A 25600-nucleotide genomic window follows, 5' to 3' on the forward strand; every position below is an offset into this window, starting at 1 on the left:
TGTCTGGCATCTTGGAATCTAATGGTCCAAGAGCTATATATCCAATTTGTAAATGTTAATGGAATACACACTCCATGTGTCAAGGAATTCGGGAGATATTTGAAGAGATACATACTAGCTCAGACAGTAAAGAATCTGCCTGCAATGCAGGAGACCTGGGTTCAGTCCCTGGGTCAGGAAGATCCTCTGGAGTAGGAAATGGCAACCCACTCAGGTATTCTTGCCTGGAAAATTCCAGGGACAGAGGAGCCTGGTGGGCTACAGTCCACTGGGTTGCTCAAACACAACTGAGCAACTGACCACATGCACATAGGATACTGAAGAGTAAATGCTGTGATGCAGAGAATACAGGATGTATACTGGAGGCAGGCAGATAGATCCAGAAAGGTCATGGATATAATGGTAGTCTAGGTGGAAATAATGTAAGGAACGTAGAACCAAGTGTGACAGGGACTCGGGGGCAGATTTAAGAGACATCTAACCAGTTTAACTTTAACCTTACCTTAACCTAAGACATTTAACCTTAACCCAGTAAAGTTGCTAGGATTTTATGATTGACTAGATGTGAGGAATGAAGAAAGATCCAGGGTTCCAATTGGACTGCCTGGGTTAACATGAGGTTGCCACCAAATAAGAAAATACAGGAGCACTAGGTACGCTATTGTGGGGGGAGAGTTCAGTTTAGATAATACACTGAGGCTGAGCATATATGATCCATACAATGTCTCATAGGCTTAACACTCAGGAGATACTGGTCTGTGTTGGGAAGAAGGGTTGAAAGTGTTTGGCATCCACATAATGGCTAAAGCTTTATGATTGTGTATGGAATTCCCCTGGGAAAGAACAGGAACTGACTAATATCAAAGCCAGCATCTGAAGGAAGTAAAACCTGATTTCCATTTGTAACCTTGGAAAATGTACCCATCTGGTTATGAGATGAGAAAAGTGGTTTAATTACCGGGTGGATTCTATAATTAAAAGAAAAGGAGATCCCCAAAGCTTCTGCTATTTAAAGAATTTATAATAACTCAGTGGGGATAAAATATGGCTGCAGGCTTCCGATGGAGCTGTTCTTTACCTCCAGTACTCAGCAGCTTTGTTTTTCACTCTTGCCTATTAGCAGCAACCATTCCACTAACTTACAGCAGGTTGTTTTTTTTTTAATGCTATATGTTCATTCAGATTTTGTTTCAGTGATATGACCATTTTTTAATGTACCACCTCGTCTATATCATGATCGTAATACATACTCTATAAGAGAATAAGAAATTATTTAATTAGTAAAAATTTAATATTTAATAATTATGTATTTACTATTTAATAATTGGTATATTTAAGTTAATTATTATTATATGGTTTACCTTATTGATACATTATGTTGTTCATTATAATTATTGTTGTCTATCTTGAGCATTTTTTTTCAGGATAATGCCTTAGATCCATTTTTATGTCAGAATGTTCTAGAGCATTTAGAAAAGACCAGAGACCAGAGGATTGAGAAGGGCTGTCTAGCCAAAAATTCTAGTTTCATTAAGCCTTTCTTGGACTATCCTGTAAAAGATGTCAGCTTCTCCAGATATTGCATCTCTTTCGCCTGTATCTTTTTTCTTTAACATGTATCATTATTTAGCATATTTTATTCATGTGCCTTCACCCCCCAAGAGAGAGTAAGCTCCCCTTGAGGGCAGGAATTTTTGTCTGTCTTGTTTATCACTGTGTACCTGGTACCTAAAACAATGCCTGGTGCATTAGGTGCCCAATAAGGTGAAAGATGACTGAACGAGTGAATGAATAGTAGCTATCTATTTCTTTGGAAGTTGAATATGTGTAAGTGCTTCTAACGGCATAGTTAGCCAACAAGATTTATCAAGTGCTTACTATGATATATACCCTCACATGCTTACTAGACAGCAACATTATAAGCTGAAAAGAGTGTAAGTAAAGCTATCTGTCATTGATTACAGAGCGAGGCGTCTCTGCCTGGCAGATGGAACAGATAAGAGAACCTGTGCTAAAGGCTACTGTCAGGCAGCACTTGGGTGAGATGTCACTGCTGTTTAGACTCTTATGCCAGTTTAGACTCTTAGCTTTCACTTAACCCACTGGATACAACCCACTGCATGTGGGTTATTTGGGGTTCAGGTGGACATTGACAAAGCTCTAGTAAAATGGAGACAGCTTCCTATATTCCCTCAGTGCTGAGCTCCGGCTTTTAATATCTATTTAGAGAATCTGACTCATTTGGAAATTGAGTAGAAGGCAGAATAAACAGGATGCAAGAAAATGAGTCTGATACAAATGTAATCTCTTCTCACAGCAAATGAGAAACCACTTTGATGCCATCTTTTGCTGATAAAAGGATAATCCTGTATAGCTTATCTTCTGAATTTTGTGCCACGTTGAAGTGTTACCTAGTTAAATAAATATAATTTATATATTTTTAAAAATATTTAAGATTTTGAATTCCAAAGTGAAATAGGATAAGGACTCAGAAATTCTTCAAAATATGCTGCTTCACAATTTTGACGCTTGTTGGGAGATGATTATCCATGGATCTCTCGTTAGTGTGGGCACTTTTTGTTCTGCATTATCTTTCAAGGGTGTTTGTATAGTGAATATTCTCAGAAGACAGAGACAGCATTTCCCTCTGGAGTAGAGGATGGACTTATTTGCTGTCTAGTATAATAAAGATAATATCTGCCTCTGGAACAAAGGTTAGATTGATTTGCTTACAGCTCATTATAAAAGACTGGAGTTTTCTAAACTTTAGGTTCCTTTTGTCGTTGTTTAGTTGCTCAGTCATGTCCGACTCATTGCGGCACCATGGACTGCAACACACCAGGCTTCCCTGTCCTTCCCTATCTCCCGGAGTTTGCTTAAGCTCATATCCATTGAGTCAACGATGCCATCCAACCATCTCACCCTCTGTCGCCCTCTTTTCCTCATGCCCTCAATCTTTCCCATCATCAGGATCATTTCCAATGAGTCAGCTCTTCAAATCAAGTGGCAAAAGTATTGGAGCTTCAGCAAAAGTCCTTCCAATGAATATTCAGGACTGATGTCCTTTAAGATAGACTAGTTGGATCTCCTTGAAGTCCAAGGGATTCTTCAAGAGTCTTCTCCAGCACCACAGTTCAAAAGCATCAATTCTTCAGCACTCAGCTTTCTTTATGGTCCAACTCTCACATCCAGACATGACTACTGGAAAAACTATAGCTTTGACTAGACAGACCTTTGTCAGTAAAGTAATGTCTCTGCTTTTTAATATGCTGCCTAGGTTTGTCCTAGCTTTTCTTCCAAGTGTCTTAATTTCACGGCTGCAGTCACCATCCACAGTAATTTTGGAGCCCAAGAAAATAAAGTCACTGTTTCCATTGTTTCCCCATCTATTTGCCATGAAGTAATGGGACCAGATGCCATGATCTTAATTTTCTGAATGCTGAGTTTTAAGCCAACTTTTTTACTCTCCCCTTTCACTTTCATCAAGAGGCTCTTTAGTTCTTCTTCCCTTTTTGTCCCTCTCACCACCATAAGGGTGATGTCATCTGCATATCTGAGGTTGTTGATATTTCTCCCAGCAATCTTGATTCCAGCTTGTGCTTCATCCAGCCTGGCATTTTGCGTGATGTACTCTGCATATAAGTTAAATAAGCAGGGTGACAATATACAGCCTTGATGTATATTCCCAATTTGGAACCAGTCTGTTGTTCCATGTCCAGTTCTAACTGTTGCTTCTTGACCTGCATACAAGTTTCTCAGGAGGCAGATAAGGTGGTCTGGTATTCCCATCTCTTTAAGAAGTTTCCACAGTTTGCTGTGATCCACACAGTCAAAGGCTTTAGCGTAGTCAGGTTCCTTGGTGGGACACAAACACACTGCACGTGGAGCATCCTGGTGACCTGCTTTTCTTGCCTCTGAGCGAAGTGGCATGGTCATGAGGAATGCATAACAAATATGCAGCTCATGTTACCTGCCCTGAGTCAAAAAGTCTTTTGCTCTGACCCAGGAGTTTCATGTCTTCTGCCAGAATCCATGTCACCAGGGCAGGCTAACTTGCCAGCTTGCAGGTAAAATCTCAAATTCTCTATCATTGTTGAGAACTCTCAGTTTCAGGTCTGTGAAAGCTTTTATAAAAATATATTAAAAAAAATTTATTTTTGGCTTCCCTGGGTCTTTGTTGCTGGGTGTGTGCTCTTTCTCCAGTTGGGACTAGTGGGGGCTACTCTCTAGTTGTGGCACTAGGGCTTCTCATTGTGGTGGCTTCTCTTTTTGTGGCTTGAGGGCTCTAGAGCTTGGACTCAGTAGTTATGGCACACAGGCTTAGTTGCCCCGTGGCATGTAGGATCCTTCAGGACCAGGGATTGAACCTGTGTCCCCTGCTTGATGGGCAGTTCTCAACCACTGGACCACCAAGGAATTCCAATGATAGCTTCTATTTTGAGAAAGGGAATGCTGAATATCACCTAGCTTAATCAAGGAAGAGCACATCTTCTAAGAAAAATGATTTGTATAGCAAAGGTTATGGGAATGTTTCTATCATAGAGCAGGGGAGTGAAACTCACCCTATTGCTGGTTCTTTTCACATCCTGACCCTGAAACCTTGGAGTACCACATGCTCAGACCTCATCTGTATGTCTGCTTTCTAGTGACTTCATTCAGTCTCATGGTTTAGAAGTACCATCTGTGCCCTGAAAATGACCAATTCCAAAGTTCTGCCCTGTGGTTCAGACTGGTGTCTTCAAAAGCCTTCTCAGCATCTCCAGTTGGCCTCCCAAACCTAACTAGTAATGGATTTTTTGGTTACTAGCACCATCCCCACTCCTCCAGTCTTCATTTCAGCCATTGTCAAGATCTTCCTCCCAGTTGCGTGCATGCGTGCATGCTAAGTTGCTTCAGTTGTGTCCCATTCTTTGCAACCTTATGGACTGTAGCCCACCAGGTTCCTCTGTCCATGGGATTCTCCAGGCGAGAATACTGGGGTGGGTTGCCATGCCCTCCTCCAGGGCATCTTCCCAGTTGCTTAGGCTTAAAACTTTAGAGTTATTTTGGCTTCTCTTTTTCTTTCACATGGCACAAATATTCCACCAACAAATCCCTTCAGCCCTATCTTCATAGTATATAAAAAAATCTGGCCATTGACACCATCCCAAAGATAATACTCCTGCTCCAAGCTTCCACCATGTCTTGCCTGGATTGATAATGGTGTCAGTCCTCCCGGCATCTGCCTTTACCCCTACTGCAGATTATTCTTAATGCAGTAGCCAAGGTGATCCTTAAAAATAAAGCCAGATCCTGTCACCTTTTCCAAAGAATTCCTTCATCTTTCAGAATGAAGTCCAAAAACCTTAATGTGACCTCCAAAGCCCCTCCCCACTGTTACTCCCTGTCCTCATCTCCCACCACTTTCTCTCTGGCTCAGTCTGCTGAGCGACCCTGGCCTGCTTGATCATTTCTAAACAAACCAAGCGTTGAACAGCCTCCGGACATTTCCACTTACTGTTTCTTTTGCTTGATGAGCTTTATATCTAGGTACGTGCCTGGTGTGCTCCGCCCCCCCTTACTTGGGGTCTCTTCTCAAACATCACTTATCATTGAGATCATCTTTGACACTATCTGTCATGTATAGATGTGTATACATGTATGTGTGTGTTTACGTATATATGTAGTTATATACAGTTTAAGTTATGTAGCATTTTATTTGTTGCCTATCTCCCTCTGCTAGGCACCAACAGGGTTTGTATAGCAGTCTTTAGAAAAAACCCTAGCTTACATTAAACACTCAATAATAATTGTTGAATGAATGAATGAAATGTTTATCATTGATTGATACTAATTACAGATTATTATTTCCAAATTATTCAATCTGGGTCACCCAGGCTTGACTTCAATCGATGTCTTTTTAAATGTGGGAAGGAGAAAATTATTTTTGGTTCTCAGACACAGCATTTCTCACACAGTGAAGAACTATTCTTTCTTCATTCCTTTTTTCAACCTTCTAATGTCATGAAGCGGAAGATCTTTATAACAAAGAGAGAATAGCTGTCAGCCCCAGGGCCTTGTTCAGGAAATGATATCAAAGCTCAAATTGCATTGCATTATTTAATTATTTATTTCTATAGATACTTTATATAGAGGGGAAGTGGCCCTGGAAGTTTTGATTTATGTATACATTTGCCTTTGAAAATAATTATAGTTAATAAAAGAAGGCTGATTTTTTAAAAGGCATGGGCTTCTCTGGTGGCTCAGTGGTAAAGAACCGGATGCCAATGCAGAAGATGCAGGTTCTATCCCTGAGTCAGGAAGATCCCCTGGAAAAGAAATGGCAACCCACTCCAGTATTCTTGCCTGGAAAATCTCATGGACAGAAAAGGCCTGGCAGGCTACAATCTATACAACAACAGGCTACAGTCTAAACAACAATTGCCACCACCACCTAAATCCTTCTGGAACATTGTTTTGTCACAAGAGTCAGAGATGACTTAATAACTAAATAACAACAAAGGAAACAGAATAGATAGTTCAAAAACTACAACAAAAAAAAATAGTGAAGGTGGTAATATGAGTGAAATTGGAAAAGTTTGGGAAACACTGATTCTGGTAGCGGGCTTGGATTGCATCTGAAGTGATGAGGCTGTTTTAAGTGTGGTCTTGGGACTCAAATGTTATACCATATTATAATCATGACATTTACTGAATAAGAAAAACTTGTTCAGTCACTAAGTCATGTCCAACTCTTTGTGACCCCATGGACTGCAGCACACCAGGCTTCCCTGTCCTTCACGATCTCCTGGAGTTTGCTCAAATTCATGTCCATTGAGTTGGTGATGCTATCTAACCATCTCATCCTCTGCCACTCCCTTCTTTGGCCTTCAAGAAGAAAAATTGCATGTAGGTAAATGTAGTTCAACTTTTAAACTTCTATGGTGAGATTTGCCTGCCACTAATTAGATTGAATTAGTAAATTTTGGTTGCAATTTGAAAAGTATCCTATAAGAATTGACTCTACCTTGGTCATTTCTTTCTCTTTGATTTAATCTGAGAAGGGATTTGATAGTGTCTGGAAAGGTATTGGGCTTCCTTGGTGGCTGGGTTCGATCTCTGAGTTGGGAAGATCCCCTGGAGGAGAGCATGGCAACCCACTCCAGTATTCTTGCCTGGAGAATTCCCACGGACAGAGGAGACTGGTGGGCTACAGTCCATGGGGTCACAAAGAGTCAGACACGACTGAGCGACTAAGCACACACCCCAGAGAGGTATTATCTACTGAGTGACAGTTGGAGGGCAGAAGTAGGATTCCTTTTGAAATGCTTCCTTGGTTGATAAGATCAACCAATTCCCAAATGAGATAAGTACCCTAAAACCTTCTAATCCACATTAAACTCAAGCAGAGAGACTTGAATCACCTTTCTGTGATGGAAGTGACATTTGTGAGGCAACTTCAAGTGTCTTTCTGTGATTCAAATTTTTCCTTAGCCTTTCCCTGTAGGTCCACACTGGGGTCCCATCATCTGCCTCAAATGGCTCGTGCAGGGCAACTGAGTGGGTCCTACTTTCCCTCCAGGAAAGAGTGTTTACACTGGACCTAAGAGCCAGTAATCGCCTTTCTGCTGTGCCGGGAAGCTTCTAAAACTCTCGAGTTTCTCTTTATTCATTGAACCTTTAGTGAGAAGTAGGGAGAATCTCCTGCGATGTATTAATTATCAGGAGATATGGGTATGGTATGAAAGACACCTGGAGAGGCATTAACTTATAAAACTGTTTAGGGCAGAGCTGATTAAGTGTGGTCCAAGAAGCACCTGGCAGAGTAGCTCTGATACTGGTGAATGATTCCGTTTCCTGGTCTCACCCTAGTCTCCCTGATCAGCATGTCGGTGATTAGGGTCTAGCATTTCCAATCAGCTCACCAAATTTGAGGACCACTGCTTTGTTGGACGTGGGCTTGGAATTGGTTGTGGGATAATGGGCGGAGGGGAGAGTATACTAGTAGCCTGTTGGGAACCATCCAGATAAGGATTCCCTGGTCATGGTCGTTCACAGCCGATGAAGTTCCCAGGAATTGGGCTTTTCTTTAGAACAGCTTCATTAAATATAGAATTTAGGTATGAAGTGCTCCACTAAATAGTAGATATATAAATTTATATTCTAAACTTACCTGAATAGTAGTATGGAGATGGGAAAAGTCATGGTATTGAGATACGTCTTACGAAATTCTGAATGGGGCAAAAGAAACAAGGGTCTAGGACTCCCTGTTGCAGTTTGTCTGCATCCACAAGTGCAAAGCAGAAGACTAAAGTCAAATGATTATGAATAATGAAAATCCTGGCTACCCTATAGGGTGTACTATAAATTCTGAGGATAAATAGTAACATTTATTTATTCAACAAATATTTTTTTCAAGTGCCATGGTACTCAAGAATAATTCATACACAATCAAGCTATATGTATAAGTTAGGCGTGATCTCTGCCTTCACAGAGGTATATCATAGACTGATTGCTTGTGTTCCCCCAAAATTCATAATTTGAAACCCAATTCCTAAGGGTGTTAGGAAGTATGGCCTTTGGGAAGTGATATGTCATGAGGGTGGAGCCCTCATGAATGGGGTTAGTGCCTTTATAAGAGACCTCCAAAGCTCCCTCATTCCTTGTGCCACAAGAGAACTCAGTGAGAAGACTGCTGTCTGAACCAAGAATCGGATCTACAGCCATACCACCCTGAACGCACCCGATCTCGTCTGAACCAAGAAGCAGGCACTCACCAGACACTGAATCAGCTGGCAACTTCGTTTTAGACTTCACAGTCTCTGCTGCTGCTGCTGCTAAGTTGCTTCAGTCATGTCCAACTCTCTGTGACCCCATAGACGGCAGCCCACCAGGCTCCCCCATCCCTGGGATTCTCCAGGCAAGAACACTGGAGTGGGTTGCCATTTCCTTCTCCAATGTGTGAAAGTGAAAAGTGAAAGTGAAAAGTGAAAGTGAAGTCGCTCAGTCGTGTCCGACTCTTAGCGACCCCATGGACTGCAGCCCACCAGGCTCCTCTGTCCATGGGATGCTCCAGGCAAGAGTACTGGAGTGGGGTGCCATTGCCTTTTCCGTCACAATCTCTAGAACTGTGAAAAATAAATTTCTATTGTTTATAAACTACCAAGCCTGCGGTATTTTGTTACAGCAGTCTGAATGCATTAAGACAGGATATTAATCAGACACTGAAATAATCATAAAACTATGACTTACCAACTGTCATTGTTGCAATAAAGGGAAAATAAAAATATCTGCCCCAGTGAAAATGAGTTTGTAACAGAAGGATCTCTTGGTGTGTTTGTGGTGGGGAGATGGACAGGTGGTCAGGAAATGACCACCTCTCTGGGAAGAGAGGGCAGCTCAAACTTCTCTACTACTCTGTAAAGGATGAAAATATAATAACTACTTAATTTCTCCTTGTACAAAAAGTCAATGAAATGGACTTCATTATTCCTAAGAGCAGATTTACATACTTTTCTTACTAAAAGTCACTAAATGTTTTTGCATAAATCAAGCTGGGAATATGGACAATTGATGACCTTCAAATGTTTACCATGTGAAATGTTAATAGAGCATCTGTCATCTCTCCATTCACCATGGTAGGCTATGGAGGCTTGAAAGATATATATATATATAACATGGTACTACCCCTGAAGAGCATGTGATCTGCTGGCAAGCATGTGCTTAAGGAGGAGCCATGGCTAGTAGCAGGACAGGTGCAGGTGAGTGGTCCAGAGCACAGGCACAGCGAGTCTGAGGCTGCAGAGACCACGCAGAGCTGAATGGTCTGGGGATGTTACCAAGAAGGGGACAAGATATGATAAAGCACCGATGCTCAATAAAAACATAATAAATCTTCCCAGGACTGAAAAGAGGGCACACGCTAGTTGTGGTCAGGGGTCGGGGCTGCCTTAGTCAAGGTGGTAGAGACAGGGATGTAGCTGGAGTTGACACTGGCCTTCATTTGGTCAACCAAGTTTCCTGCCAGAAATGAGTGGAGCCGTAACATTCCTATTGTAATTTGAAAGATGGCATTTTAAACATTCATTAGAGTAACTTTATTTCATTTCAAAAATGAAACTAGTGTTATATGTTATTTATAGCCACATAGTTTTAAAAAGATTTCTGTGGAAATTTTTTAAAATCAGATCATGTGAGCTCGTCTCTCCAAATAGCATTGGCAGAAATCCTTGTACAGAATTATGTCTTAATAGAGACTGTTGCCACTTTGCAATGTGAGTCTTAACCATGTGTTAGACTGTAATAGTTAGAGGATGTTGAAAATGCTATCTTTTGACAGCTTCTAAAAGTTTGTTGGCCTCTATAACATTCAATCTATGAAAGTAGCCCTTGAACATCAAAATTATTTTTAGTGTTTATCTAAAACTATTAGAAAATTCAGGTTACAGCTTCTACTTATGTCAATGAATTGTGATGTACTTTTCAAGAATTAAAGATTGGGTTCTGTGAAACGGCTTGGGAAAAAGTATACCAGTTTTGTCATCCTAGGGTTTATAAGATGTTTACCAGATCAGGATCATTTCACATAGAATATGTATATTTATAAAATGCAAGGATTTTGTGGAGTAAAATGAATGAAAATTGAGGGGTGGGTGAGTTGAATATACAGATTAAGAGTTTTCTGTGTTTAGATAGTTTTTTAAAAGTAAAATTGTATTATATAATGCATATGCTATAAGAACTAGCTGTTTATGTTTATATCTTATTTCCAAAATGGAACTTTAGGTGTTGGTAAAATGATAAATTTGATGCTTTTTCATTGCACTGTAATCCCCGTGATTTGATGTAGGTGTACAGGTCAGGAAAGTCACATTATCACCTGTCTATATTCAAAAGGATAAGTGCCCTTCTATCCTGAATGGAAAAGCCATTTATTCTACCATAAATGGCTTCCTTGGTGGCTCAAACATTAAAAAAAAAAAAAAAAAAACAGCCTGCAATGCAGGAGACCCAGGTTCGATCCCTGAGTCAGGAAGATCCCCTGGAGAAGAGCATGGCAACCCACTCCAGTGTTCTTGCCTGGGGAACTCCGTGGACAGAGGAGCCTGGCAGGCTACAGTCCATGGGGTCGCAAAGAGTCGGACATGCAAAGAGCGACTAACACCTCACCTCACCTGCCATAAATATTTTTCATCATAGATATAAGATAGTGTCTTTCATGAGCTGGTTCTCATTTGTAATCACCTCTGTAGTGATAGCTATAAGCTTATCTAATCTACATCTCTTGATACATGTAGAGCAAACGTTCCCCCATTTCTCCTTTAGATGGAAAAAAGCTGATTATTGATTTCCTTAAAATAACCCACCATACACTTAAAGACCAATATTACCCTGCTCTCTTTTTCCTTCTAATCCCAATTCCATCTACTTTTCTTCCCCCTCAGATGTTCTTTCTTAGAGACAGAATTACTCTCGTTGCTACCGTGTAATCTCATTCTAGTTTCTTCTCATGCACCTCAAATCATGGAGCACTTAACCAGCTGCAGTCTTATTCTCTGTGATCAAGACCTTTTTGGTTATTACTGAGCACAAAGCAGAGCATAGTCTGATCCTACACTTGCGAATTAAAATGACCTCTAGAGTTGTTGTGGAGAAGGCACTGGCGACCCACTCCAGTACTCTTGCCTGGAAAATCCCATGGACGGAGGAGCCTGGTAGGCTGCAGTCCATGAGGTCGCTAAGAGTCGGACACGACTGAGAGACTTCACTTTCACTTTTCACTTTGATGCATTGGAGAAGGAAATGGCAACCCACTCCAGTGTTCTTGCCTGGAGAATCCCACGGACAGAGGAGACTGGCGGACTTGTGGGCTGCCGTCTATGGGGTCGCACAGAGTCGGACACGACTGACGCGACTTAGCAGCAGCAGCAGCAGAGTTGTTGAGTTGCAGCCAATTTCAATTGTGAAGGAAGTTAGAGTCTTAGGAGACTGAAGAAGCTGACAGAGGGTGGAGTTCTGCCTTGGCACCACTACCTTGATGCCAATTAGGTACTTTCAGAAGCAAAGGCAGGATTACTGGCTCTCTTTATGCTGTGCCAGAGCAACTTGGCTCCGCCCACACTGTCCGGATGCCAGCCTGGTTTAAAGCGGTATGAACAGGCGGAAAGGGACAATAATAAGTTTCCATCTCTTTAAGTATCGTGATAAGATGTGGGTTTTGCCTCCAATAAGCTTGCAATTGAGATAAGGAGAAAATCCTGGTGGCAGTATGAGGTAACACAGATTAAGAGTCAAATGTTAATCATTGTTCAGCGCCTTGAGAAAGCAGAGCCAGACAGGACTGGAAGAAGCCAGCAGCTTCATCACAAGGTCGAACCTGACTAGGGCCAGGGAGGCTGGTTGGGGTTGTCATGGGCATTGGCAGGAGGTGGGAGGAGGTGTCTATCCGGCATGGGGGATGTGAGGGTCAGTTTGGTTGGAATAAAGTACTGATGGTCAAGAAGAGTCAGATGAATGTTTGGTAGATGCCAGAGCCTTCGATGCAAGGTCAAAGTGTTTGCAGAGTGAAGAAGGAGGGCGTTTACCATGTTAATTTGGAGGATGTGAGCAGGATAGATTGAGTGGGAGAAACCAGAGAAAAAGAGCCCATTAAGAGGGTTAATAAACCCCATGCTAATTGCTTATTGTGGTTGCTGGTAAAAATAGCAATGCATCTGTACCTTTTTCTGTTTCCTAGAGGGTCAGCTTGTAGACACACAGAACTCTCACTGAGGCTGTGTCCTTGGGGTCTGGGAGCTTGTAAAAGGCAAAGATTCATGACCCAACTCTTTCTGGGGACTGAAACAGGGAAAGGGAAAGGACAGAATATAGACCTGAAAACTTACCTGTGGGCCCAGAATTCCAATGGATGGCCTACTTGAGGTAGTTTTACCTGGGATAAGCAAGGTCCTATTAAGTCTGGCCAGCCTTTCATTTCTTCCTTGTGTACATTTTCAGCATTTATACATGGTACTTCCTGCTTATTAAGTCATTTATGCTATCAGAGAAGACTTTGATACTTGTTTTGTGTTCTGGACCCAAACAAAAACAAAATAGTACATTGAGTGAGAGATTATTATTCTGGGTGATATCTTTGTTACTTGAGCTGGTTATAATTAATGTCATTTGCACATGAATTTCTACAACAAGCATTAAAAACAAACTTACTATGTAGTCGAAGATTTTGTTAATAAAAGAGGGTCCTACTGATTCCTTTTCAATCAAATCTCTTTAGTTGTTACTGTAAATTCAAGCTATTAATTAATACCACACCTGAAATTCCTGACCTTGGGGTCTCATTTTGTCATCTGGTTGGACTCCTAACTATCTTCTTTCCCAGAAAAATCATAGATTTTGATGCACATTTAGAAATGAGTGTGAAAAGCTCTTTAAATATGTTTTGAGGCTTAGTGTTTGCTCCCAGGATGATGTATTAGCTAATAGTTATTTTTGGTGGAATCTGCCCCCTCTTATTATTGTTTATGAGTCTCTGTTCAGCTATTTTGAGCTCTGTGCTACAGCATGTCATACTTTGGAGCTACAGTGCATGGTACTTTCAAACACACTGCTCTGGATTTCAGGGCAAAGTCTGATTCAGTGAGACCACACGCTGTAAGGTAGAATTGGAGGTAGCTTGAGAGGATGCTACGTCAAAGTCTACCTTTGGATTTTCTATGAAGAAAGGGTTTGAGGAGATGAATAGAATAACATCTTAGGTGAAATGATCTTTTTACAAATTTTAGCTTGAGTAGAAGATGGAGGAAGAGTATGGTGCAAATCCACCCATGAGGAGTATGAGAATTCCATACCCTGTGTCTATCCCATCCCCCTGCTCCTGCACAGGGCAGCCTAGGAGGGGGCAGTGCTGGCCCAGGTGAGGCAGAGCAGTGTTTTCACCTGTAAAGTAGAACTTCTAGAGCACAGAGCCCTTTAAGGATGTGGAGAAAGGGAACTCTCGTACACTGTTGATCGGAATGTAAATTGTGTGACTACTATGGAAAATAATATGGAGGTTCCTCAAAAAATTAACAACAGATCTACCATAGATCCAGTAATCCTACTCCTGGGTATTTATCGGAGGAAATAAACACACTAATTAGAAAAGATACATGAACCCATAACTGAATCACTTTGCTGTCTAGCGATAATTAACACAATGTTTTAAATCAACTATACTTCTATTAAAAAAAGAAAAGATACACATACTTATTTTCATTGCAGCAGTGTTTACAGTAGCCAAGACATAGAAGTAACCTAAATGCCCATTAATAGGTAAATGGATAAGGAAGATGTGGTATATATATATGTACAGTGGAATATTACTTGGCCATAAAAAGACTAAAATCTTGCCATTTGCGACAATGTGGATGGACTTGGAGAGCGCTATGCTAAGCGAAATAAGTCAGACAGAGAAAACAAATATTGTGTGACTTCACTTTTACATGGAATCTAAAAACAAAACAAGTGAACAAATAGCAAACAACAAAACAGAAACAGTCATAAATAGATACAGAGAACAAACAGATGGTCGCTAGTGGGGAGGGTTGAAGGGGAGAAGATGAATAGGTGAAGGAGATTCAGTTACAAACTTCCAGTTGTGAAATAAATGAGTCACCAGTATGACATGTACAGTGTGGGGAATATGGTCAAAAATTATGTAATATCTTTGTGTGGTGACAGACTGTAACTAGACTTATTGTGATGATTGTTTTGAAATGTATAGAAATATCAAATCACAGTGTTGTGTACCAGGAACTAAGATAGTGTTGTAAGTCAGTTGTACTTCAAAAACAAATACGTTTATAGAGAAAGAGATCAGGTTTGTGGTTACCAGAGGTGAGGGGAGGGGTGGGGGGAGAATTGGATGAAGGCACTCAAAAGGTACAAACTCTCAGTTATAAGATAAATACTAGTGATGCAATCTGCGTGCATGCATGCATGCTCAGTTACTAAGTCACGTCCAACTCTGTGCGACCCCATGGCCTGTAGCCCACCAGGCTTCTCTGTCCATGGAATCTCCCAGGCAAGAATGCTGGAGTGGGTTGCCATTTCCTTCTCCAGGGGATCTTCCTGACTCAGGGATCAAACCCGCATCTTCTGCATTAGCAGGTGGATTCTTTACTGCTGAATTACAAGGGAAGCCCAGTGATGTAATGTATAACAGGATAAATATAATCAACATGGCTGTGTGTTGTATATGAAAGTTGTTAAAAGAGTAAAAAGTTCTCCTCACAAGAAAAAAATGTCTATTTCTTTAGTTTTATATCTATATGAGATATAGGATGTTCACTAAACTTATAGACATTTCATGATGTATGTCAGTCAAATCACTATGCTGTACACCTTAAACTTATATAGTGGAGTGTGTGAATTGTATCAATAAAACTGAAAAAAAAATAAAAAAGATAATGTTAAAAATAAGAAAGAGGAAAGAGAGAGAGAGGGAAGGAGGGAGGGAGGAAAGCAGGGGCAGCACGCACATGGTCCTTAATGCCTGAAATGAGCGGGGGAAACCCAGGTCCTGCCATGCAGGGCCTCCACTTCCCTGGGGCAGGTTCAAAAGAGTTGTGATGCCCTGTGATGAGCTGACTGGCTGGCAAAGTGCCAGACCACAAAGCCAGCGCCTTCCCTACAAAAGACAAGAAAGAACCTTGCTCCTAGCCCCCAGCAAGAATTCTTACATCACTCAAAGCTAAATTGAAAACGTTGATCGCATTGACTTGACATCCCTCCCTCTCTCGCTCCGATGAATTGATTAAAACAACAATGAGACCAGCAGTACAAAAAAGATCTTCACAACCCAGATAATCACGATGGTGTGATCACTCACCTAGAGCCAGACATCCTGGAATGTGAAGTCAAGTAGGCCTTAGGAAGCATCACTACGAACAAAGCTAGTGGAGGTGATGGAATTCCAGTTGAGCTATTTCAAATCCTAAAAGATGATGGTGTGAAAGTGCTGTATTCGATATGCCAGCAAATTTGGAAAACTCAGCAGTGGCCACAGGACTGGAAAAGGTCAGTTTTCATTCCAATCCCAAAGAAAGGCAATGCCTAAGAATGCTCAAACTACTGCACAATTGTACTCATCTCACACGCTAGTAAAGTAATGCTCAAAATTCTCCAAGCCAGGCTTCAACAATATGTGAACCGTGAACTTCCAGATGTTCAAGCTGGTTTTAGAAAAGGCAGAGGACCAGAGATTAAATTGCCAACATCCGTTGGATCAACGAAAAAACAAGAGAGTTCCAGAAAAACATCTATTTCTGCTTTATTGACTATGCCAAAGCCTTTGACTGTGTGGATCACAATAAACCGTGGAAAATTCTTTAAGAGATGGGAATACCAGACCACCTGAATTGCCTCTTGAGAAATCTGTATGCAGGTCAGGAAGCAACAGTTAGAACTGGACATGGAACAACAGACTGGTTCCAAATAGAAAAAGGAGTATGTCAAGGCTGTATATTGTCACCCTACTTAATTAACTTATATGCAGAGTACATCATGAGAAACGCTGGGCTGGAGGAAGCACAAGCTGGAATCAAGATTGCCAGGAGAAATATCAATAACCTCAGATATGCAGATGACACCACCCTTATGGCAGAAAGTGAAGAAGAACTAAAGAGCCTCTTGATGAAAGTGAAAAAGGAGAGTGAAAAAGTTGGCTTAAAGCTCAACATTCAGAAAACTAAGATCATGGCATCTGGTCCCATCACTTCATGGCAGATAGATGGGGAAACAGTGGAAACAGTGGCTGACTTTATTTTTTGGGGCTCCAAAATCACTGCTGATGGTGATTGCAGCCATGAAATTAAAAGATGCTTCCTCCTTGGAAGGAAAGTTATGACCAACCTAGACAGCATATTAAAAAGCAGAGACATTACTTTGCCAACAAAGGTCCATCTAGTCAAGGCTATGGTTTTTCCAGTGGTCATTTATGGATGTGAGAGTTGGACAGTGAAGAAAGCTGAGCACTGAAGAATTGATGCTTTTGAACTGTGGTGTTGGAGAAGAGTCTTGAGAGTCCCTTGGACTGCAAGGAGATCCAACCAGTCCATCCTAAAGGAGATCAGTCCTATGTGTTCATTGGAAGGACTGATGTTGAAGCTGAAACTCCAATACTTTGGCCACCTGATGCGATGAGCTGACTCCTTGGAAAAGACCCTGATGCTGGGAAAGATTGAGGGCAGGAGGAGAAGGGGACGACAGAGGATGAGATGGTTGGATGGCATCATCGACTCAATGGACGTGGGTTTGGGTGGACTCTAGGAGTTGATGATGGACAGGGAGGCCTGGCGTGCTGCGATTCATGGGGTCGCAAAGAGTCAGACAAGACTGAGCAACTGAAATGAACTGAACTGAACTGAGACCAGCAGAGATGTCCAATCTCCTGTTCTAGATGAAGATGTCTCGTGTTTTACCTCCAAGCAACCTTTGGGCAGAGTTTAAAGTATTACCTATGCTCCTAAATTTCTGGCAGTATGAACTAGTTGACAGATGGAATGTCTCTGAAATGAGTTTTGTTGCAACCTAAAACATAACTTCTGTTTTTAGAAAGTTGAAGATGTAATTGCTACTACAACCCTGTTCATGCCACTAAAATATTGCACTGTTTTCACCTTTAATCTGACACCTCCATGCTTTGTGCCCTTCCTGTTCTGTGGTATTTTTACAACACAGGCAAGCTCCTGTTAGCTTTTTTTTTTTAACATGTCAGATTTTAAAATATGCTGTTATTAATTTCACAACTTTTATATTAAATTGCTTTGATGAACATGTTCCTACTTAACTAGTTAATGGTATTTATTGGTATGCAGAGAACGAATTCAAGAGTGTAACCTTTACAAGACATATGACTGTGGCTGTGCTTTAGTGATAGCAGAGGAGGCAAGATTCAGGCAGGCCTAGAGTGGGACATGTTTTAAATAATTGATCATCAAGAAGAAAGCAATTAATTCTCTTTCGCTGGCTCTTTTTTATTTTTTTTTAATGAAAGGAATCTATTCTTTTCCCTGGGCATATGTTAACTTTTAATCAAAGGAAAGACAAATAGAGATCCAAAGGTAAAAACCTAAATATAGCCTACTGAAGTTCGACCTAATTGGGATTGTGTGGTCATTTGAGCGGGAAGTTTTGAAGTTTTGCTTTGTGCCACCAGTTAAAAGTATTTGCTAAGTCATTAATATAAACAGATCAAACTTTAAAAACATTTTTTTACAGTGACTTATTTTTAAACTCTAGTTAAAAACATTTTTTTTTAAATTTATCTTTGGCCATGCTGGGTTTTCACTGCTGCTTGGGCTACCAGTTGCAGTGCGCAGGCTTCTCATTGCAGTGTCTTCTCTTGTTGAGGAGCACAGGCTCTAGGGCATGCAGGCCTTAGGAGCTGTGGTTCCCAGTCTCAACAGTTGTGGCACATGGGCCTAGTTGCTCCTCCACATGTGGAATCTTCCTAGATCAGGGATCGAGCCCGTGTGTCTTGCATTAGCAGGAGAATTCTTTACCACTGAGCCACCAGGGAAGCCCCCCTCCCACCTTTTAAAATTTTTATATGGTTCACCTTTAGATATTTTTGGTTAATTTTTGGTTTTAATTTTTGGTTAATTACACTTTGTCAAAGTATAATTTTCAAAAAGTTAAATATATGACCCTCACACCAACATAGAATGAACATGTACCAGAGATTTCATCAACTCATTAATTAGGGAGCCAGCAGAATGTAAAGCCAACTCAAAGGAGAACCAAAGGAATGGATTTAAAGGTGTTCAAGAAAGGATGTCAGGGACTTCTCTAGCAGTTCAGTGATTAAAAATCTGTGCTTCCAATGCAGGGTATGTGGGTTCGATCCCTGGGGGAACTAAGATCCCATATGCCGTGCAATATGGCCAAAAGAGAAAAGAAAACGAAAGGATGTAGGATAAGATGCCAGGGTTAAATATAAAACTGATTAGTGGTTTAACAGGAAACAGGATAGTAAACCTGGACCGAAATCATCTGCACATCTACTGGATGAGAATCTACAACAGTCAACTTTCAACATCTGGGCTTTTAATTAGTAGTAAAATGAAAGTGAAAGTACTCAGTTGTGTCCGACTCTTTGTGACTCCATGGACTATACAGTCCACGGAATTCTCCAGGCAAGAATACTGGAGTGGGTAGCCTTTCCCTTCTCCAGGGGATCTTTCCAACCCAGGGATTGAACCCAGGTAAAGATCTTGTCAAACACAGATCCAGTGCCTTGGGTCATGAAATAATTCTGTGTGAGCTGTTAATATTCCAGCATGACACTGGAGAAACATGCTTCTCTCCTTCACCTTGTGGACATGTTTTTGATAATTTTTCTTAACATATTATAAAGCGAGTTTCTCCTTATATAAGACACAAAGAGCAGTCAAATTCATAGAAACAGAAGCTAGAGTGGCAGTTTCCAGGGCCTTGGGGGAGAGAGGGAGAATAGGGAGTTACTGTTTTATGGGTCTAGAGTTTCAGTTTTGCAAGATGAAAGATGTCCTGTGGATACATAGTGGTGATGGCTGTACAACTAGGTGAATGCGCTAAATGTGACTGAACCGTACACTTAAAAATGGTTAAGATGGTCCATTCTATGTTATGTGTGTTTTAGCAAAATTAAATAACTCTAAAAAGTGAGCTGACACATAGGTATGTGAATAAAAAGTGAATAGTTATCCATCCTGCTGAGATAACCCATTAATAATCCTATGTTTGTGTTAACTCACTTTTCCTTGTTTGTAAAAACATAAGTAGACTTTAGAAAAATGGGATTGTTGAAGTTCTTTGTGAAATTTTCTCTTTTAAAAATTTATCATGGACAGACCTCTAGGTTACAGATATTGATCTAACCTATTCCTAAAAAAAAAAAACAAAAAAACCTCCTTAGACGGTATATATCATAATCTATCCCACTCTTGCCCTACTGATGGAAAGTTGAGTTATTCCCAGGTTTGTTTGTTTGTTTGTTTCTGCCAGTACAAACACTGTTATAATAAAACTGTTTTAGTACAAGAGATAGTAAAGGCCAGGATCTGAGTAGAGGTGGTAAGAAGGCAGAGGAGGGAATGGATCAAAGAAATGTTTTCCTGGGAAAACACATTGGATTTAGTGGCCAGTTGAAAATTTGGGTTTAAGAGTGGGAGAATGCATAGCGCTACCATTTTATTGAAAGAGGGAATAGTAGAACGTTTTAGAAGAGATGGCAGAGAAGCTGAGAGAATAGAGTTTATTTGAATGATGCTGTGTTCAGGTAAGTGTTCAGTTAAGTGTGCTGTCTGTGCCCAGGCTGGGGAAGATGTCACAGATAGACATAGATTTGAGAATCCTTGGCACAGTCATAGTTGAAGCTCTAAGAGTGGATGAGATCTGTTTCCAAAGTATGTGTGCACGCTAAGTCACTTAAGTCGTGTCCGACTCTTTGTGACCCCATGGACTGTAGCTCCCCAGGCTCCTCTGTTCATGGGATTATCTAGACAAGAATACTGGAATGGGTTGCCATGCCCTCCTCCAGGGGATCTTCTCAACACAGGGATCGAACTTGCATCTGTCTCCCACACTGACAGGTGGATTCTTTACCACTAGTGCCACCTGGGGAGAAGGCAATGGCAACCCACTCCAGTCCTCATGCCTGGAAAATCCCATGGACAGAGGAGCCTGGTGGGCTGCAGTCCATGGGGTCGCTAGGAGTCGGACACGACTGAGTGACTTCACTTTCACTTTTCACTTTCATGCCTTGGAGAAGGAAATGGCAACCCACTCCAGTACTCTTGCCTGGAGAATCCCAGGGACGGGGGGGCCTGGTGGATGGCCGTCTCTGGTCGCTAGGAGTCGGACACGACTGAGTGACTTCACTTTCACTTTTCACTTTCATGCCTTGGAGAAGGAAATGGCAACCCACTCCAGTACTCTTGCCTGGAGAATCCCAGGGACGGGGGGGCCTGGTGGATGGCCGTCTCTGGGGTCACAGAGTCGGACACGACTGAAGCGACTTAGCAGCAGCAGCAGCAGCAGCAGTGCCACCTGGGAAGCCCTCTGTTTGCAGGGAGGCCTTATATTCTAGAGGAAGAAGGGAATGTCCATGGGAGTTACCTGCCTGTAAGGGTGTGGCCAAGGAGACTGAGAAGTTGTGCCCAGAAGAGGAGAAGGAGGAATAGGCAAATGTACCCTGGAGAAGTGAAAGAGGGAAAGGTCTGAGATTATGTCCCAACTAGTCCATTCTTTGGAAATGTAATGTGTTGCTAAGTACTTTTAGGTCTGAGCAGTATAGACCTTCCTTCCCACTACTCACTGTGTATGCCTTTCATGACCCTTGCCTCTGTGAGTCTGTTTTCAAATGCTAGTTTTCTCAGGTATAAACCACCAGAAATAATGGTACAGCTTCGTAAGCACATTTGAGCCACTGCCTTGAATTTAAGGACTAAGCCAAATCAAATTGCAAAGGGCACAGTTTGATTGTAGTTTGGCATCTCTCAACAGTAATTAAAAAATCACTTTTAAGGCTATATTATGTTCATATAAACTAAGACTTTATTATTAAAGGAGAGCATGTGTCAATTTCACAAAACCATGTGAACTAGAGAGCTTGGAAATATACCCTAAGGAAGTGGTGAGTACAGGGATTTCTAAAACATTTAGAATTAGCTTTGAAGCCGTCCCTGCAATCCGTATGAGCATAACGATGACCCTGTTGCCACCAGATCTTTTTATAAAGGATCTGTGACCTTTTACATTCTATCTACCTTAGGGGATTGGAGGAGAAACTAAAGGAAATTACTAGCAGTCCAAATGCATTGTTTTGTCACCTCTTATGGTTTTGACAAAGACCCAAGTTTGGAAGAGCAACTGAGTCATTGGAACTACTTCATGCCACTAAGGAGTGAAATTGGTGGGAATCTGCCAAGTTTGAAGTGGATTCAGTTTAATTCAAAAATTGGTTCCCAGTCTTACATTAAATTCCGTGATTACAGGCTTCTACAAATCAAAAGAAGTAAAGCTGAAGACTCTTACCCATAAAGTGCCTTGTCATCTTGTGTGAAAATTAAAAAATACATAGAAAAATATTGAACAAAAATCTCTAAGGTGTCCTGTGACCCTCAGGATTGTGTTTATTGTTGTTGAAGGAATCTGCAGTTAGAGTGAGGTTAGTCCTAGCTTCAGTTGCCTTGACCCACAGGACTCATTTTGTAGTAAAAGGCAGGAATGGGAACAGTGGGGGCACTGGCAAGTTAGGGAGGCAGCAGGTGGTAAACGAGCTGGTTTCCAGGTAATGTGATCACAGCAGAGTTTATATGGTCATTTTCAGCATGATGGACTCAGGCCATCATCTTGGGTTACTTGATTATAAACTGCAAAGAAGAAGGTCACAGCTATGGAGTGTGGACCTAAACAGACAGATGAACCCACAGTGGAAAGCTTGTTGTAGCTTCTGTGTCGCCTTGAATATCTTCAGTAGTTGCAATTAGTAGACTTCAAGCTGAGGGTGGGAGTGTAAGATTCTATCAGAATCCATCAGAATCTTACTGTGCTCAACACTAGTTCATCTAGATGCTTTCATGGGTCATGGGAACTTACCAGAAGAACCCTGGATGTGTTCTAACAGGTCCTTAGGAAAACTATTTAGTGACTGAATTCAGTTCATCCTTACCCCAGCTAAGAGCCTATTCCAGCTGCTGGCAGGAATAATCAAGACAATTCTTTGCCTAAAGATCTGAATGATATAGGAGTCAACCAACCCTGGGAATACAGAGGTTAAGAACAGAGATTTCCAGCTTTGATGTTACTTCCCGGTCATTTGTCAATGGAAAGTCTTCACTCTCAGGAGCCGCCTTTGGCTTTATTTTTGGACAAGCTGCTGAGTCCTGCTCTGGTCTTGTCTGAACATGCAGACCTGGCGTCTCAGGACCTACTTTTTCACACCATCTCCATGCTCCACAGCTGCGCAGGTTTGAAAGAGATGCCAAATCCAGACACGGCAAAGCAGCCTCTTTTTTGCATGTGCTGAGGTCCGGAACGACAGTTTTATCTTGGACACGTTCCCTTTTCTTTCCTCTTTGGCTTGTTCATTTTTATCTCTCTCTTTAATATATAAATAATGGACTTATCCTATTTGCTGCACCAAGAGAAAATTAAAAGCCTAAATGTTTTACGACTATGGGAAAGTATTTCCAGAGTGTGAAAAAATAGACACTGGACATTTCAGCTCCTGCTTTTGGTAGACTGGGAATTTATTACTCAGCTCAGTAACAGTTTAGGCCAAACCAAGCAGTTGTGTGGGCAAGCAGCGTCTATCTTTCCTAAATAGCACTGCCAGAGACAGTTTTGTTCCTATTAGAGACAGCATGACCCAAAGGTATCTTTCCATCAAAGACTGATTATCTGTGAATCTTAGATGTATCGCAAGGGCTGTTGAGACCTAGCCAATGGATTTTACTTGCATGAGATATTGCATAGCTCCCGAAGGGAAGGGAACAAAGGGGGAGGGAGGCAAGAGAGAACTTGGAGCCCAACAATAAATAGCTCTTTGTACCAGTCCTCCCCACCCCGAACCCCATACTGCTGAGATCATAGAGTAAGTTAGCAGCATGCAGTAGAAGGCGATGCTGCCCAGTAGCTTGGCAGCTTGTGACCAGATGTGAACTTGTCTATCCACAGTGTGCGGCTGTGACCTGGCCCAAGGGGGCTTCTTCATAAAGAACGGGGAGTATCTCTGCACCCTGGACTACCAGAGGATGTATGGCACACGATGCCATGGCTGTGGGGAGTTCGTGGAAGGAGAGGTGGTGACCGCCCTGGGCAAGACCTACCATCCCAACTGCTTTGCCTGCACGATCTGCAAGTAAGTTTGGCTTCCGCCAACAGGGAAATGTTGGATTCTATCTGAGCTTGGAATGTGCACTTTGGTCTTGAGTTGTACTTGGTCTTAAAATATTTTTCCTTTAAAAAAATTATTTTTACTGATGTATAGTTAGTTGATTTACAATGTTGTGTTAGTTTCAGGTGTACAACAAAATGATTCAGTTATATATATATATAATATAATATGTATATATATCTTACATATATTATTTATCTGGTGGCTTGGATGGTAAAGAGTCTGCCTGCAATGCGGAAGACCCAGGTTCAATCCCTGGGTCAGGAAGATGCCCTGGAGAAGGAAATGGCAACCCACTGCAGTATTCTTGCCTGGAGAATTCCATGGACTGAGAAGCCTGGCAGGATACATACAGTACATGGGGTCACAAAGAGTTGGACATGACTGAGTGACTAACACACTTTCTTCATATATATATATAATATATGTATCATTTATGTTGTATATATACTATATATATTATTTATATTATATGCATTATTTTTCATGTTCTCTTCCATTACAGATTATTATAAGATAATGAATATAGTTCCTTGTGCTGTACAGTAGAACCTTTGTGTTTATCTATTTTTTACATATAGTAGTTTGTATCTGCTAATCGCAAACTCCTAATTTATCCTTCCCCTCTCCTTTCCCCTTTGATAACCATGTTTGTTCTGTATGTCTCTGAGCCTATTTCTGTTTTTGTAAATAAATTCATTTGTATCATTTTTTTTAGATTCCACATATAAGTGATATCGTATATTTGTCTTTATATATTTTTTCTGATGCACCTTTAGATGTTTTTGTTTTCCTACTGTATTATCAGGCTTAGTTAAAAAGTAATTTAGTTAGGAAACTTTATATGGAATGTCCTCCACTAAATAGTATGACTGATTTTAAGTGCCCGGGAGCCGAATCTGAAAGCAGCTCCAGGTCTTGAGACATTTCAAGTAGTGGAAATGTGGGAGGAGATGGCATAAATACTTGGAAAGATGTAGCTTATTTGGAAGTATCAGTTCTTAGGTGTGTGGGTGTGGGTATGTAAAATTATCTCATTTGCTCTGTAGCCAGGGAGAGCTAATGGCCTCAAGGATCAAATTAGACCTGTTTTGTAAATAAAGTTTTATTGGAACACAGCCATGCCCATTTGTTTATATATTGTCTATGACTGCTTCCAAGCAACAGTGGTAGAGTTGAGTAGTTGAGATAGAAACCTTATGATCTGCATAGTCTAAAAAGATATTTACAATCTGATCTTTCAGGGGTAAAGCTGTCAACCCCTCCTCTCTAGGCACCTATCATCAATCAAGGTTAAATCTTTATTGCACAAAGCAGCTTGATTAAAATGGTCAATCAGAGGGAAGAGGGAATTTAATTAGTTGACCCATACTTATTGAGTAATTCCATGCCTTTTGGTATGATGTTGATCATATGTGTTCAATTTTGCTATGCCTTTGTAAAAACTATAGTTCGATTCATTTTATTTTTCAGCATTTCCTGTTTTTAGGCCAGAGAAATGTAAACTCTAGAAGGGTAAATTTGATTTTATGCAATTAATTAACCAGATAACACTCATTGGATGAATCATAATAAGATTTAGATGAGATATTCATAATCAAATTATTTTAGTAACTTTTTGTAGCTTAGGTCATTTCTCAATTATATATTTTTAGGTTATAATTTTAAAATTCTGGGTTAATGAGCTGAATTTTTCCTGTA

At 41.0% G+C, this 25600-nt stretch overlaps 1 protein-coding gene across 19 annotated transcripts in view; it reads left to right on the forward strand.

The window, feature by feature from the left end:
* The window catches only part of ABLIM1 (actin binding LIM protein 1), a 331405-nt gene that overhangs the window by 171651 nt on the left and 134154 nt on the right, over positions 1-25600 (forward strand). For all 19 annotated transcript variants that reach the window (XR_014077821.1, XR_014077825.1, XR_014077827.1 and 16 more), the window contains one exon: positions 23680-23863. Coding sequence is in view for 4 of the 19 variants with exons in the window: in XM_081573528.1 (XP_081429654.1) it covers positions 23680-23863 (184 nt within the window). In the remaining 15 variants the exon portion in view is untranslated. The remainder of the gene's footprint in view (positions 1-23679; positions 23864-25600) is intronic.

This window comes from Giraffa tippelskirchi, chromosome 2 (assembly GCF_054371585.1).
Source record: "Giraffa tippelskirchi isolate mGirTip1 chromosome 2, T2T-mGirTip1v1.2.pri, whole genome shotgun sequence".
Classification (NCBI taxonomy): Eukaryota; Metazoa; Chordata; class Mammalia; order Artiodactyla; family Giraffidae; genus Giraffa; species Giraffa tippelskirchi.